The sequence below is a fragment of the Diadema antillarum genome, unplaced genomic scaffold (assembly GCF_040938485.1).
Source record: "Diadema antillarum isolate AM-2024a unplaced genomic scaffold, OU_Dant_1.0 scf00000131, whole genome shotgun sequence".
NCBI lineage: Eukaryota > Metazoa > Echinodermata > Echinoidea > Diadematoida > Diadematidae > Diadema > Diadema antillarum.
In genome coordinates, this window is record NW_027271020.1 from 1,505,126 (window position 1) to 1,522,466 (window position 17,341).

The window sequence follows — 17,341 nt, forward strand, 5'->3', positions numbered from 1 at the left end:
GCTAAAAGCGTGCAGGCTGCAGCGCCAGCGTCGCGACTACTGCGTGCTGATCTAAGCAATCGTGCATGACACTAATCTTCTAGAGGCTACCCAGCTTTCGTCCAACCCAGAACGAAACGGGAGCGCAATAAATGAAATATGCCGTTGCTATGCCAACGCAGTTTCCACACATTCGAAACATGGTGTCCTGCTTCCCTTGTTCCAAAGAACAGCATGTGTGCCGAATTGCATGAGCATTGCTACAAAACACGAGTTAGTACTTTGATCCAAATATTTGTCCTGGTTCATTTTCATGATATTTGGTAACCATAGCAACGCAGTTTCCAACACATTCAAAAAACGTCTTCACCACCACCATTGACCACACCAATGTGTGTGTACCAAAGTTCGTGAGCATTTGCTTGAGAAAATAAGGAGGTTCTGCGATCCACAATATTTTTCCCGATTTATTGTCATGATGTGCCGTTTACATGATTATCATTATTACCATAATGTGTTGTTATCATGGCAACGCAGTTTCTAACACATTCGAAAAATGTCTTGCACGTCTTCATCCCGACACTAATATTTGTGTGCCACGCTTCGTAAGCATTTTGCTTTGAAAAAGGAGGAACTTTTTCGATCCCTAATATTTTCCCGATCAATCGCCGTAATATGCTGTTACCATGGAAACGCAGTTTTTGAGCCATGAAAGAATGTGATTTGTACATTTACCAAAGGCCAATGTGCGCGCCAGATTTCATGATCATTGCTCGAAACATGCGGAAGTACCTCGATTACCAAAAACGCTATTCAGTGATTTATGGTCATAATATGCCCTCACCTTGGCAACGCAGTTTCCAATACATTCGAAAAAAATACAATGTCTTGCACATCTCCATCCAAAACCAATGTGTGTGTGCTAAACTTCATGAGCATTGCTAAAAACTTGAGAAGACTTGCAACGCCCCGATTTTATACTGCGAGCAGTGTATATACTTATCGGTTTTTGCCGCAAAACACATTGAAGAGTACAAAATTTCAAATTGTCCCTTTGTGTAGATTTCTACAAATTAAACCTTCTATTACGTATTGGAAAGAAAGCACAAACTCAGGAAAAGTGTGAACTGAGAAAAGAGGCTCTGAAGTACAATGTCTATTCAAGCGCTTAATCTTTACCAACCGTGCTGGCTGTGCGATGAATGGGACAAAAAACAGGAAGTAAAACCAACAGAGTAACAACAATGAAGGGATTATCAGATTAAACTGAAATTAAGCATGCCTCATTAACACATTCTGTCTATAATTAATGTCAACTTTCAAAGCAGTAGCACTATCCTTTCAAAAGTTATTACAGTTGAAAGTGAAGAGTGTGGACAGGTTTTTCAGAAATGAAAAGGGGATTCTAAAGACACACCTAATCACACTATTCTACCAAAAATGTTCGAGATAAACTGCTCAAAAAACACAATTTATTGCCCGTTTTATGATACCAAATTTTAGCATAATGTAAAAGAAGACCCGCTCTTTCAGAAAATATGAAAAAGTCAAGTTCGGCTAGGTTTACCCATTTCACTTATTTTCAGTCCTCACGCAAAATCAGTGTGTGCGACTTTATGTTCGTTTTGAGGTGCACGGTCACATAATGATCTCTACGACATTCGCGTTCTATGCCAACAGAGTGTAACGAATTGAACAAAAAGGACTTATCGGTTTGTGCGAACAAACTCTTTATATATATATATATATATATATAGACAATATATATATATAATGTATATATATATATATACAATGTATATATTACATATATATATGTATATATATATATATATATATATTCAGTCATTCATTCATTCATTCATATGAGGTAAACACACAAAGATAACGAAGAGAAAAGAATGTGCTATCACTCACTTTTTCCAGCGATGTTTGCACCAAGCGATAAATGAAATGGCAAGTGCTAAGGCAGCGAGACTGACAGGGATCCAATGGTCAGTGCAGTATATTTTGTCTCCAGGTCTCCAGAAACTGACAGAATTCATCAAATAATTCGTCATCAATGATTAGATGCTTAGAAACATGCTATGACCTTCTTAGCATTTCTTCCCTTTTTTAGGAGGGGGTGGGGGTTCAAATTTCTTTTAATCCGTTCTATGCCAATGAGTCAAACATGCACAGATTTCACACACAGGCCTGTGGACAGTAAGGAATAAATGAGGTGCGAGCACTGAGACAGTATGACGTGCAGGTGATTTATATTGTGTTCCTTTTATGTCGATGTGAAGAAACCTTTCCTTATTGAATAGAGAAACAAGTCATCTGAAATGTTTGATCAACATTCAGGCATTGAATTTCCCACATTTTTATTCCTAAGCTCCAGGTTTTAAAGTTGTTTAGATTATAATCTCATAATGTCCATAATCATACCAGCGTAACAACGGTAAAAGAACGGCCAAGGGACACAATTTTGTTAAACAATATGGCTCTTCCGTTCAACTTCTTGGGGTGAAAGAAATATATTGAAGATACAATATTATTGTAACATGTAACTAAAATTTGAAAATGATTGATCCTTTAAAAAAAGACGAAGGATTTGAAACGGAGGAATTTGTCGAAAGGGCGAATTTATTGCATATAAAGCAAATCACCTCGTTCTTGCGATACCCTCCTCCAACAACCTTTAATAGTACTAGTATTCGACACATTACACATCTTCTTCAGGGTTTCGGACAAATCTACATGATGACCGATTAAATTACACAACGAAGCTCACCTGGAAAAGCTGTGTCCACTGTTTCTTGTAAAGCCGTCCATTGTTCAGTGGTCTGAATCTCGTCTATTATTCAAAAGTAGACAACAGGGGAGTAGGAAGTGCACACGCTCAAGATAACTCATCGTTCTGGGTTTTATACTCATTTAGTCTACACGTTTCCATGAAATATACAGCGAAATGATAAATGGGCCTCTATACCCCTCTACTTTTGCAAATCAAACCATAAAAAAGTTGGTTCTCTGTTCCAAGTGCTTCTGGCTGATGATGGCGGCAAACAACATAATGTCGTTCGATACCACATATCCACAAATCACTTATTGCCATGATTAGAGGGAAAGAGGTTGACATGGTGTTGTGAGAGACGATGGTAACCTGCTAGCACACGCACCCACTGTAGATTTATTCGGTTATGAATACTACAAATGTGACCCTGCACCTCAAAACAAACAAAAAGTCGCCAGCCATGAATTTATGTTCGTTTTGAGGTGCACGGTCACAAATTATGTCAGTCATACCTGCGGGGGCTTCCAAAACATTGCAAAATAAGAAGAAAAGATGGTTAAATTGATTACGCAAGGAGTCCGGGGCATCACAGAGTACAACAGTGCATAAATCGACTCTTGTCATAAAGATACCGAAGCCCCCCCCCCCCCCGTTTTGACTTATATAAACATTAACACAAAAATCACACAAACCAAAAAAGGATAGGATTACACTGTTGTTGATTCGAACCTATCAACTCACATCACATACAACATGAATACAACACGAATGCTAATTTACGTGAATACTAGTACATAATGTTATAACATACAAAGTGTGCACGTTTTAATACTCACTTGAAGTACCGTCTGTAATCAGTGATGAGGTTGTGCTGATATTGGCATCGTGACACGCGTTATCTGTTACAAAATTCACACAAATACGCAAACCTGTATTAACACGACAAATGGAACAAGTGCAATCAGAAGCAGAAGAATAACTCTGACAAAGTATTGGAATTTAAACTCATAATTACCCTATAAGACAAAGTGGATCATATCACTTTTCCCCCGTTCGTACAGTTCTAGCCCTTAAGACAATTACTTCTACCGGTCCTTCTTTCTGGAATGAGTTAGATTCTGTTCGGCTGCAATCAAGTTCTCTAAGTTCCTTTAAGCAAAATCTAAAGCCATTTTTTTTTTAATCTTATTTATAGTTACTTGCTGTGACCATTTTGATATATCTGTTCTTATTCGCAATGATGCCCCGCTCGGGTGACTTCATTTGAATTCATTTGACCACATTTCTTTGACCAATAGTGCAATTTTATGGAGCATTGAATCCCTGAGTTTTACCTTAAATATCATAAACTATTTTGTACATTCCGTAGAGTTTATTATAATCTCGACATACCGATTTTCGCTTGTGTTCCGTCATCTTTCGTAATTAGCATGTTATACTAAACGCTTATATTATTTCTTTGGAACCTACATCCTACAAGCATTGCTTTTTAGTAGGTTCCTCATATTTACACATCATTTTATTACATGTCCTTATACATTTGTGAAATTATGTCTAAAATTGAATGTTGTGTTATACATATTTTACTGCGAAATCAAATGGAATATGAAACCTGAATATGGAATGTGGAATATGGAACTTGAATTTAAAAAAAAAAGACATGTCATGTCTCATTTCTCTATTCTAATATATAAACCAAAAAAAAAAGTTTGCGTTGGTTACATTAAGATGTACTAAATTAGCACGACAGACCGTTTGTTGCATTGTCGACTGCCCGGCAATACGGGACTGACGCGTTCCAAACCGGGAAGTAAGTCGACCAGCCAGGTAGTCTCACGCACTGCAATGTCGCACTGCCGCTTATTATGAACCCTTCGCCACAGGTAAGAGTCATCTTGGATCCAAAGCTCGTGATATTAGAGTCCCAACAACCATCGGACACAGGGCCGGGATGCTCACAAAACCCGACAGAAACTTTCAAGTATAAAGGAGAAAATTTGTGAAGAAAAAAAAATTATTATAAAAAAAGAAGAAAAAAAAGAGTTTAAATATCAAAGCAATAGAAAGAAAATACATGTATATTAAATATGGTAAACTTACCTCTTCTGTCGCAACCGTCACAATTGTTGACTCTTAAGCCCCTTTTACACTTTCACGAATTGCATCACGGATGACCACGGATCGTCGATCCGGGATCATCCGTACTGTTTCCGGCATGACCGTGTTGACTCCGTGAAGTCATCCGGCATTATCCTTGATCATCCGGCATGTCCGCGGAAAAAAAAATTAAGCTTGCTTAACTTTTCATCCCGGAAATCACGGATGTTAATCAATACGAACTCTTCCTTGTTGGCACCGTCTACTCCGTGCTGCATCCGTATTCCTTCCTTGTAGGCACTGGCTACTCCGTGTTACCTCCGTGAAGACATCGGGACGTCCGTATTAGCATCGGCTCCATCCGGGATGAGAAATTCGTGTATTTTGCCAATACAAGCTCAGAAAGTCTATGAAATATGCTCACATCTTTCCTCATCAGCAGGCCCTACAGCCATCAACTCCTCTTACTGTTAGTAGGCCTATACGTTGTAGTTGTCGCAAAAGAAGCTTCAGTCACCCACACACATCTTCTTGCCTTTTTTTTTTTTGGTCTTTTGATTCGTCTTATTTTGTTTTGCTTTGTTTATGTTACGATGTTCCCGCAAAATGAGATTTTGCAACAACAAAAAAAAAAGATATATGACGTTATAATTCGACAAGCAGAGGCGTATGTAGGCTGCTGTAGATTTTCTGGTCACGGTGCTTGTTACTTAGCTCTGGAAGTCGCCCTAAAATGATAAAGTATGAAAAATCAAAAGCAAATGTCATGTGTCAACTTTTTTGGGATATCCGTGTAAAGACCGCGAAGGGACTCATTTACATCCGTGCTCTTCCTTGATATCCGTGCTAGCTCCGTATCGTTTCCGCTGTCGGTCAGCGTTCATTCCTTGTCTGTCCGTGTAGGCACCGTACTTGTCCATGTAGCTTCTGTACTTATCCGTGTAGACACCCAGTTGTGATCGCATTCACACCGGCATTGAGAGGAAAATCGACAATTTGCATGCCGAAACACCAAGGATGACGATCCGTGGTCATCCGTGAAGCAATCCTTGAAAGTGTAAAAGGGGCTTAACTTATGATTATAATGTATCATTTTTCCGTGTCATACCCATCCCAGAAACTGTGATAAATCAGAGGGGTAATACAAAGTCTGAAAACTACACTTTTCTCAAATTGTTAACCTCAGTATCGAGCAAGCTACCGTACCCTTATCTTTAAAGAAAGGTCTGATCCGTCCTTTGCTGAAAAAAACCTTCATTGGATAAGGAATCATTTACAAGTTGTCGTCCTGTATGCAATCTTTCATTTTTGTTCAAGATTTTGGAGAGAGTTATGTTTTCGAGACTCTCAGACTATATGCTGGAACATGGTCTATTCGATCCTTTACAGTCGGCTTATCGCCCTCACCATAGTGTGGAGACCCTTCTGATAAATGTTTCTAGTTATATTTTAAGGGAAATGGATTCCGGATCCGTCACAGCAATGGTTTTGTTGGATCTGTCTTCGGCCTTCGACACTGTAGATCACAGAATTCTTGTCAATACACTTAGAAGTTTGGGTATCCAGGGACAAGCTCTCGAATGGTTTAAATCATACCTATCACACCATTCACAGTCTGTTCTTTTGAATGGTGTCACATCGTCTTCAAAGCCATTAGGCTGTGGTGTACCTCAAGGCTCTGTTGGCAGGCCCACCCTTTTTTCTATCTATTTGATCGGTCTGCGGAAAATATTTCAAAGGCATTCTGTTCGGTATCATCTATATGCAGACGACATACAAGTTTTTGTATCTTTTCCACCACATCAAATCCAAGCATCTCATGCACTGCGCTGTCTAGAAAATTGCATCATTGATATTGATGCTTGGATGAGGTCTAACTCATTGTTTCTAAACCACAGCAAGTGTGAATTTATCCTTTTTGGTTCTAAATCTCACTTCAATAAGTTGGATATTAATTGTATTTCGATTGTAGGTAGTGATATTCCTCTGTCAAAGTCATGTCGCAATCTGGGTGTTATGTTTGACTCTCACATGGCTATGTCCGATCAAATCACCAACATTTTTAAATCAGTCCGTTATCAATTGCGCAATATTGGTTTTATTCGCAAGTATTTGACTCGCTCTGCCACGGAAAAACTTGTTCATGCACTTATTTCTTCACGCCTTGATTTCGGTAATGGTTTGTTTTTCAATCTACCAAACTCGCAAATTGCCCAATTACAAAAGCTACAAAATGCCGCTGCACGTATTGTTTCTTTGTCAAGTAAACGCAGTCATATCACGCCTATCCTGAAGAGTCTTCATTGGTTGCCTGTACAGGAGCGTATTCGGTTTAAGATACTTCTTTTGGTTTGTCATGTTATTGAGGGAACAGCTCCTGATTACAATGTTTGTTTGTTTCGTCAATACCAACCTTCACGAACTCTTCGATCCTCAACTTCAGGTCTCTTACATATTCCGTTTTCTAGGAAATCTTGGGGGGAACGAGCTTTCGCTCACGCTGGACCAACACTGTGGAATTCACTTCCTCGTGAGCTGAAAGACTCAAGCTCTATAACATCTTTCAGGAGTAATTTAAAATCCTATCTGTTTAGCAGTGCATTTTGAAGACCAGTGTCTTTTGAAGACAGACTTTCATGCCTTTTTTTTCTGCTTCTTCATCCTTCTTCTATTACTGTGATGTACTTGTATTTTCAATCTGTTTGCTTTGATGTACAATTGTAAAGCGCCTTAAGCATTTAATCAAAGTGGAGAACGGCGCTATAGAAATTGTATGTATTATTATTATTTATTATTATTATTATTACACACACACACACACACACACACACGCTGTTATAGAGAGAATAATGAAAATAGGAACATTTTCTTCCTCTATAGGACACACGTTTTTTGATACTCACGGTTAAACAAACAATGGATTTGCGGATCTGGTTTAAGTTCTCCGATGGTTTCAGGTGTCCAATAAGGAGCACTGCTCACGCCAGAAATAAAGTTGGTAAACGCTTCTGATTGATAACATGTGCAGGTCCTTTCATTGACAATAGCAATGTCATGGTTTTCCGATTTTCGTCTGCAGGTAGACACGCACTCTTCGTCAGATTGAACGTGAAATCCAGAAACATACAAAGCCTGAAAGGAGTGACGATTGTCCCGGTAGCATCCAAGAAATCCTGGTTCTGAGTTCATACAGTATGTGATTGTTAAAATCTTCAGGTGATTCCTATTCGCTGAATGGTTATTGATCCACACTTTTGACATTCTACTGCTGACACAATTCAAAATAAATCATTTTTAAAAATCCCGATTGTTCAAATATTAAAAAAAAAAAAAATCCATTTATCTTAACACCACGAACCGTGCCTTCACGCTGACCAATAACCATTAGTTTGAGACAGTATACATATTATGTACATACATGACAGACCTAACATTTTGAACGGAATAATCTGAGAAGCCGGAAGAGCTTTACAACATTGTCAGGACATGGATGTAGGAGGGGGATATCTCACAAATGACAAGCTGAGAGTGAGAGTCTTAACGATAAGAATTTTCACACGCTGATCTTAAGCGGATATAACTACAATCACTTCAAACCTTGTGAATGAACCTAATATCATTCCAGGTTCAGTTATGTACTATAGACTACAATAGGTGAGGTAGACGAAATCAAGATGTTCTGTTTAATAGCTGTATGGTATTTAATTGGACCACACATGAAAGTGTCCTTATTCTAAAAAGTTAAAGGTTGAAAGATGTTAGGTTTTGGACGTAACATTACACGAACCTAATATGTCTCGTATAATTGTTTATTTTTCGTAAAAAGTCTAAAGCTATCACAGTATCTCATGTCCATGATAAAGTACACAAACAGTGACACATGAAAATTACAAACAATAGAAGGCACCACCACCACAACAAGAAAGGATTTGCATACACGTGCAAACGCACTATCCGATGAATATGTTATGTATAAAAACATTATAATTATTCGTTCGTCATATCACAGAAACAGAAAAGTAAACAAACAGATAAACACCAGTATTCGGACAGTCGGTTTTGTAACTTAGATGCAGTCAATCATCTAGAACGGTAATGGATAAATGCACATTTAACGTCCTTTCAAAGCAACACGTGATTATGACGTGCTTTATAAAGTCGACAAAAGTCTTCCTATTATGTTAAAAAATCAATCCATTTCTGACAAGCTATTCATCTTTCTGTTTCTACAAGTATTCAATGTCTTTATATACTTTCAGTCATCTTATCGTATTTACCATCTTGTCTTGGCTTTTATGTCTAATACTTCATAAGAGCAAGATGGGAACACGTCAAATATACAAACCCACAAACATTATACTTCCGAACCCCCTCCCCCCCCCCCCAAAAAAAAAAAAGGAAGAGATGATATAATATGCATCATACATACATGATAAACTGATAAATCGCTACAACTTTTCATGTTCAATCTCACCTTGGCATCTGAGTCTCACAGCCTTGTTCCACTCACACTCAGTTTTGTTTAATAGACAGTCCTTTACTCTTGCACGCTGACAACCTGTGCATTAATGTATCGAAAATCAGTGAAGACATTAGCCACGGCGTGAATAAACGTTTATCATATCTCCGTAAATTCTGTCACGCCGAGGGGAACGGAAGTTGGGTCAGGGGAAATTCGCAGCAATGACCTATCTCGAGAATGTTACTCAAATATTCCGAACCTTACGTGCAAATTCAATTTTGTATATTCGTCTGTTTCTTCACGAATCAATGTGTAAACATTTAAGATACATTTCGTTTTTAATCTTTACGCAGAATATCACAGTTAGGCGTACCTGTAGAATATGAAAGCCATTGAGTCCAGTCCGATGTTGCTGTATTTGGAATGATTTGCGCCGTATAGTCTTTTACCGCTGGGAAGCCGAGCTCTCTGCAGACTAAATTAGCAGCTTCGACGGTAAAACCATCAATACAAATATACCGGTCTGACTCCAGGACCACTAAGCCATCCAGAGGAGAGGGTTCGCCAACCAGCTTTACGGATGGTATTTCTTGAAATTGAATAAAATATAGGTGACCATAAAGTTTCATCTGTGATTTTTGGAATTGAATTCATTTCTCCTTTTCACAACAACACCCCAAATACAGTACACGACACGATGGATTCATGAAGATTATTTTGGGTAAATGCAAATATATGATAGAGAACAACGTTCTTGAGAAATGAATTGCCAATGAAAATAGAGATATCAACGTCTTCTGATATAGATAATAAACAAGAAAACAGAAGAAGGAAAGAAGAAGGAAAAGAAGAAAGACAAAAATTCAAGATTAAAGAAAAAATGATACAGAATGTCGAATTAACTTTTATTCGCCTAAACGCCAAATGATGAAGAAAATGCCTTGTAATTATCTTTCTAAAAAAAAAATAATGATTTGAAATGATTTTGGTTTTGCTTTAACTTACAAAGTGGCATCATTGCATCTTGATTAATTCGGGTTCCGTATGCTTCTAGTCGGATAAATTGTGATACAAAGGGGAGAGGGAAGAGCTCATATACATAATTATCGCCTTGGAAACTGGTTCTAAACAACCTCATATAGCCCATTCTATGATTGTTTTCGCATAGTGGACCTCACTATATTTATTCAATTTATCTCATTCGAAATCTTTCCAAAAAATAATAATGATACAATAATAACAACATCTGATGTTGTTTCGCTAAAATTGGAACCCAAGTTATTGACATAATTAATAATCTGAAAAGAAATCTGAAGAGTCAAGGCTACGGCGGAATCACAACGTTTATTGAGGAATGTCGAGACAGATACATACTTTTGATTTATGATTTGAAATTGCATTTCCACTTAAAGATAACTGTAAAGATAGCAAACAATGATTGAACTAAGTAAAAAGCAACCCCTGTCAACTGGACAACTTTCGCCCATATCCCTATCAACGTTATTCTCGAAGATTCTGCGGTTGGGGGAGGGGTAGTTGTTCACGACCTAATTGTGTCCTAAATAAGTGGAATATAGTTTATGGTGTACAGTTTTGCTTCCACCAAAACCGATCCACAACCCAAGCATTCTTTATTGTCCCCAATAAGATAACAATCTATGATGCTTATCACACATTTGAGATTTTCTTTGACCTCTCCAAGACCTTCGCCGTAAGCAACGATGATAATTTGTTCAGGAGCTATCTTTCATGCAGACAAGAATTTTTTTTTCTTCATAATGCTTAATCTTGCTGCAAACAGGTGTCTTGTGCTGTCATTCAGAGATACTGGTCCACTCCTATCCATATCATACATTAATGTATTTCAAATTTGCTGAAATACATTCTTCTCGAAAACAAATCCACACTGTACTTGATATGATATCCAATACATACATGAGGTCAGTAATTTTCGCTCAGTGTTAAAACAATACATATTTTATTATATTTAGCCATTCTCTTTTGTCCCTTTCAGAGCCTGTAAAAAGAATGGATCCCCCTTGAAGGATTATTTTTTTTTTTAGAAGTTTAGAAGTTCAGTTACGCTAACTCGCGAGATGGATTGACGCCTTTATCGGCATTAATACCTCGTTTGTGTTTGTAATGTGAGATCGTTTGTCTTCTGTGATTTATAAAGATCGAGGCTTTTCTAGATAGACCCAATTGAAGACTTTGAAGAGCTTATTTCATATTATTTCAAATATGAGTTGTGTCTTCATCGTCTATCATTACACTGTATTATTTTTTTTTTTTGAGGGGTGGAAGACTTGATCACACGAAGCCACTCCTTCCCTTTCTGTAGAATAAAGATGCGTATTAACAAAAATAACCCAAAACAAACATGTGTTAATTCAGATCAGACTGCTGGGAAAATAGTGATAAACAGTTTACAATGAAGTGTTTCTTTTCACAAATTGTCCATGTCGACACCTGATTTACATAATCTAAAGGGGGAATAAGTACAAGCGTATGGCAAGCCAAATTACTTTTTAAAAAGATTTTCTGATATCACGAATTCCCTTTCGTGATATCAAAAATTCGAATTTCTGATATCACAAATTCAATTTTTGATATCACAAATACCCATTGGTTTATCACGTAAAACCAATTTTTGATATCACGAAATCGAATTAGTGATATCACAAATTCAATTCGTGATATCACGAATTCAATTCGAGATATCACGAATCATTCTTGATATCAAGAAATACATTTTGTGATATCACTAATTCCAATTTGTGATATCATTAATTTACATGGAATTTCAGCACATATCTTTCGCAAAGAAATCATTTGATTTCGAGCATTAGTTTTGCGCTCAAATTCAACCGTAAATTCTAGCGTTAGTTGAGGGCAGAAATACACAGGGAATTCGAGCTTAAGTTCAGTGCAGAAAACCAACGGGAATTAGAGCGTTAGTTGAGCGCAGAAATACACACGGAATTCGATCATTAGTTTTGCGCTGAAATTCAACTGTGAATTCAAGCGTTAGTTGAGAGCAGAAATACACAGGGAATTCGAGCAGTAGTTTTGCGCAGAAATTCAACTGTGAATTCGAGCGTTAGTTGAGCGCAGAAATACACAGGGAATTCGAGCATTAGTTTTGCGCTGAAATTCAGCTGTGAATTCGAGCGTTAGTTGAGCGCAGAAATACACAGGGAATTCGAGCATTAGTTTTGCGCTGAAATTCAACTGTGAATTCGAGCGTTAGTTGAGCGCAGAAATACATAGGGAATTCGAGCATTAGTTTTGCGCTGAAATTCAACTGTGAATTCGAGCGTTAGTTGAGCGCAGAAATACACAGGGAATTCGAGCATTAGTTTTGCGCTGAAATTCAACTGTGAATTCGAGCGTTAGTTGAGCGCAGAAATACACAGGGAATTCGAGCATTCGTTTTGCGCTGAAATTCAACTGTGAATTCGAGCGTTCGTTGAGCGCAGAAATACATTGTGAATTCGAGCATTAGTTTAGCGCAGATATTCCTATGGAATTTCAGGTGTTATCTTTACATAGTATAATATAGTTACAAAAAAACCTAAATGAAGAGTCTTCATTTAAAGTGATTAGGAATTGGTTTTAAAAAAATCGAAAAAAATAAATCGTTTAGCAACATATCTTAAATGCCATTATTGATATGTTGTCAATTACTTTAAGGTCACATATTATCATATTCTTATTTTTCTCCATTTCTCGCCGCTGATTTGGCAGAGACTGGTTGACTTACAACTTTTATTTGCGTTTCTCTTTACTCTGCCACGTGAAAGATACTCTCTCGCGACCCCCCCCCCCCCCCTGTTACTCCTCCGAGTTAATAAGAGAAATTTCTCATTGCGCAGATTAACAAAATTGAAGTCCTTCGTACCACTGTTTTTTTCTTACTACAAATTCTAACTGTTTGTTTGCCATGCATACTGCTGCATAAACTCCTCATAAGATCTGGATATCTTCACTCTTCTTGCTCTGGTCTGAAGACTTTTGGGCTTGTGCATTCCAGTTTTGTTCTCCCCGGTTTTGGTTCTGCTGAATAAACCTGCCTATAATGAATTACACTTTAAATTATTTTACAAAATCATAAACATATTGGGGCAGGCAAACTGTACACCCAACACATATTGGTCTTAATGGATACACCCCTTTGTTCTGGAGGACTGATTTTGAGGAGTGAGAAAATGTCTTTAGGAGAAACACGTTGCTTTATGTGACCACCAACCGACACCAGTGGTGGACATTTGGCAAGTTTACGACTCCCTCTCGCACCCTGCATGACTCACAGTCTCTCTATCTTATTCTCCGCTGCTGACATACACAGACCAGAGGGGTGATTGCCCTCGGTCGGTCGTCCGCAATACAAACACATGGTATGCTTTTATAACACACATACACATACAACCACACATAATTATCATCGATTTGGTGGAAGAGTCTTACTGTAAAGGGGATTACCACATGAAAAATGTATCATAATTAACAATAATGTAGTAACAGATGACAATTTGGGGTCCAAAAAGATGAATTAAATGTAGGCCCTAAGTGAACATAGTATCATTGAATTCATGATAACATGTTGCAAAACAATTGATTTGTATCAATAATTCATTGAATATACCTTGATGATCATTTAGGGAATGATGGATGTGTAAATCTCTCATATATAGTTATTTTTATTTTGAACATTGTTCTAAAACAAAGTTAGCAGTAGTATACATTCCATCTGAATATCAGCTGAAAAGTAATGTTCCAATTCCCTGTGTATTTCTGCGCTAAAAAAAAAAAAAAAAAAATGCTCGAATTCACAGTTGAATTCCAGCGCAAAACTAACGCTCGAATTCCCTTTGTATTTCTGCGCTAAACTAATGCTCGAATTCACAGCGATTTTCTGCACTGAACTGACGCTCGAACTCCCTGTTTATTTCAGCGCTCAACTAACGCTCGAATTCACAGGTGAATTTCAGCGCAAAACTAACTATCGAATTCACTTTGTATTTCTGCGCTCAACTAACGCTCGAATTCACAGGGATTTATTGCACTGAACTAACGCTCGAATTCCCTGTGTATTTCTGCTCTCAACTAACGCTCGAATTCACAGTTTAATTTCAGCGCAAAACTAACTCTCGAGTTCACTTTGTATTTCTGCGCTCAACTAACGCTCGAATTCACAGGGATTTACTGCACTGAACTAACGCTCGAATTCCCCGTGTATTTCTGCGCTCAACTAACGCTCGAATTCACAGTTGAATTTCAGCGCAAAACTAACGCTCGAATTCCCTGTGAATTACTAATATCACATATTCGAATTTGTGATATCAATAATTCAATTCGTGATATCACAAAATGGAATTTGTGATATCAGAAATTCGCATTTGTGATATCCCAAATAAGAATTCTTGATATCACAAATTCAAATTCGTGATATCACAAATTTATTTCGTGATATCACAAATTCGAATTTGTGATATCAAAAAATCATTTTGTGATATCACGAATTACCATTGGTTTTTCACGTGAAACCTATTTTTGATATCAAGAATTCGAATTTCAGATATCACAAATTCATTTAGTGATATCTCAAATTGAATTTTAGATATCACAAATTCGAATTTCTGATATCACAAATTGAATTTGTGATATCAAGAATGGATTTTGTGATATCACAAATACGATTTCTTGATATCACAAATTAAGTTCATGTGCTACACTTACGGGAATTTGTGATATCACAAATTTAATTCTTGATTTTTTGATATCACAAAATGGAATTTGTGATAGGGCCTATCAGAAATTAACATTAAATGTAAAAAAGGCTTGCCATACGAGCGCTAGTCATTCAGTGAAGATGTTGATTTAGTATGAATGCACAGCAATTGACATGAGGGTTTATCGAGGTATTTCTAATCTTTCAGAAAAAGAAGATGCGTCAATGTTTACTGTTATCTTTTTCTTTGCAATACTACCGTTTTCAGGACAATTACCACAACAAAACCACAAACAGATGATGCATCGCTTCAAAAGCTTTTACCAACTGACACCATTCGGGAGTTTCCACAGAAGGCTACAAATTGTTTCTCTGATAACGTGGTTTCTAATTTTTTGTCAGACGGGTAGGATAATTTGCTTGTGCGATAGGTAACAAGTGAAGCGATTGAGAATAAAAAAAAAAACCGCTAATATTCTGGCTGGAAACGTGGAAAGTGTAAATACCACGATTAATCACGGAAGATCTAAACATGAAACCCTACATTGATAAGAATCTCACGTCCGTAAGCGTGGCTAAACTGCTAACAATTTTTTAGATGTTTTTATTGCTAAAACTTGGAAACCTATCATATAGTGCAATCTCATTTAAAGTCACCGGGTTTTGCTGTCTGCTGTTCTGAACAAGATTACTGTGAATATTTTGGTGTAAAAATTGAGGTTTGGTGACATTGTGGCTTTTACACGCTCTTTTATACGAGCCATTGTGTTTTCTATTAAATTGTTAACACATATAAATGCATCTATTTTGCGGCAAGAAACTTAGATAAGAAAAAAAATTGCACGTTGTTTAGGGAAAAAGCAAAAGAACAAATATGAAGAGCTTGCTTCTAAAAGGAGCTAAATCCATTAAATATGATGGATTTAGCGCCTTTTGGAAGCAAGCTCGTCATAATATAAACACTGATACTGATTTTATACGAGGAAATTGATACTTACCCTCTAAACACTTCACGTTCATTTTGAAATTCGCTGCACCAGGCCTATATATGTTTCCATAAACTTAGTTTTGTCTCATGCGCCAGCGATACAACGGGGTGCGGCAACTCGCCTTGCTTAATCAGAGTTTGAAACGTCCTGTTTGATATTACATCCAGTATATCGAATCCCATAAATCCATTATTGATGGATTTAATTTCTATGAGAAATCGCCGTCCTAGAGGAGCTTGTATAACCCAACTATTGTTGGCGTTGTATGCTGTATTACACCATATGTCCAGGTCTAGTGGCTTCTCCGAGCAGTTTAGAGTAAAATCTGCAGGAGGACAGAAAAGTAGTGCAAAGGCATACTTGCAAGTAAACGTTAATATATTGTATCCGGTTTAGAGAGAAAAAAAAAGATCGATATCATTAAGCATTCATAAATCATTAGTACTGTGCCATTTGTAGACATTGTGTGCAAAGAAATTATTGTTTTTCTTTCAGTGTTCGTCGCTTTATTTTCTGTACCGAATATCAAGAGTCGACAGGGACACTAGTATAATCATCAAACAAAGCATCAATATTATTCAATTAAATAGAAGGTTAACGTATAGGACACATCAGTGCTTTAATTACCGCAAATATGAAGCAAAATAGCGAATGAAATATCGGAACTAGATTTTTTAGCTTTTTGTGTGTATGTGTGCGCGTGTTTTCTCACAAATGCATGTGTGCCTCAGCAAATAAGTAAAAAGGTAAGAAGCAAGAAGTGTGAATGATCTGTTGGAGAATATCTGTTTAAACAAAAATTGAAAAGAAAAAAAAAATACTTACGCGTCATGTTGCTTTCCGAAGTTGAGGAAGTGAGCAAAGGCTGGTAGAGCAAGAAACAGGCAACGAACAATACGACAAAAGACATTCTTCATCAATTTTAGGTGACATAAATGATAATAAATTCTTCATCAGTCCCTCTTTAGCAGTAGCATTAAACGGTGACTCCAACTAGATTTGCTAGATGAGGAACAACACCTCCGCCAAAATTAGGAAACTTCGCTTTATTTCCAGGTGTAAAAACGTGAAATCATATGCCAAGTCTCGATATTGTGTGGGTGAAGATCAAATAGAACTTGTCCAGTGCATGTGGGAAAGTTCAGAATTCTCAAAGCTGATAAGTCTGCCTGTTGATGTCAGTTGAGAAAAGGCCACCAAGCTTGCGTGCGCATCTACTTGGCAACTCTTGAGCAGCTGTGTGTGGGTGTATGAAACTACGAATCTGTACGTGATTGATTTTGTTTAATTTCCAACGGCTTGAA

At 37.3% G+C, this 17,341-nt stretch overlaps 1 protein-coding gene across 1 annotated transcript; it reads right to left on the bottom strand.

The window, feature by feature from the left end:
• Positions 1 to 1,901: 1,901 nt before the first annotated feature.
• LOC139720620 (uncharacterized) lies at positions 1,902 to 17,341 on the bottom strand. The gene is made up of 9 exons (XM_071631977.1): positions 16,863 to 17,341; positions 16,047 to 16,362; positions 9,691 to 9,906; positions 9,330 to 9,413; positions 7,759 to 8,034; positions 4,511 to 4,732; positions 3,595 to 3,657; positions 2,756 to 2,818; positions 1,902 to 2,010 (listed from the first exon to the last, which is right to left on the bottom strand). Exons 2-9 carry the CDS (start codon positions 16,066 to 16,068, stop codon positions 1,943 to 1,945), a joined length of 1,014 nt encoding a protein of 337 aa, XP_071488078.1. The 5' UTR covers positions 16,069 to 16,362; positions 16,863 to 17,341; the 3' UTR covers positions 1,902 to 1,942.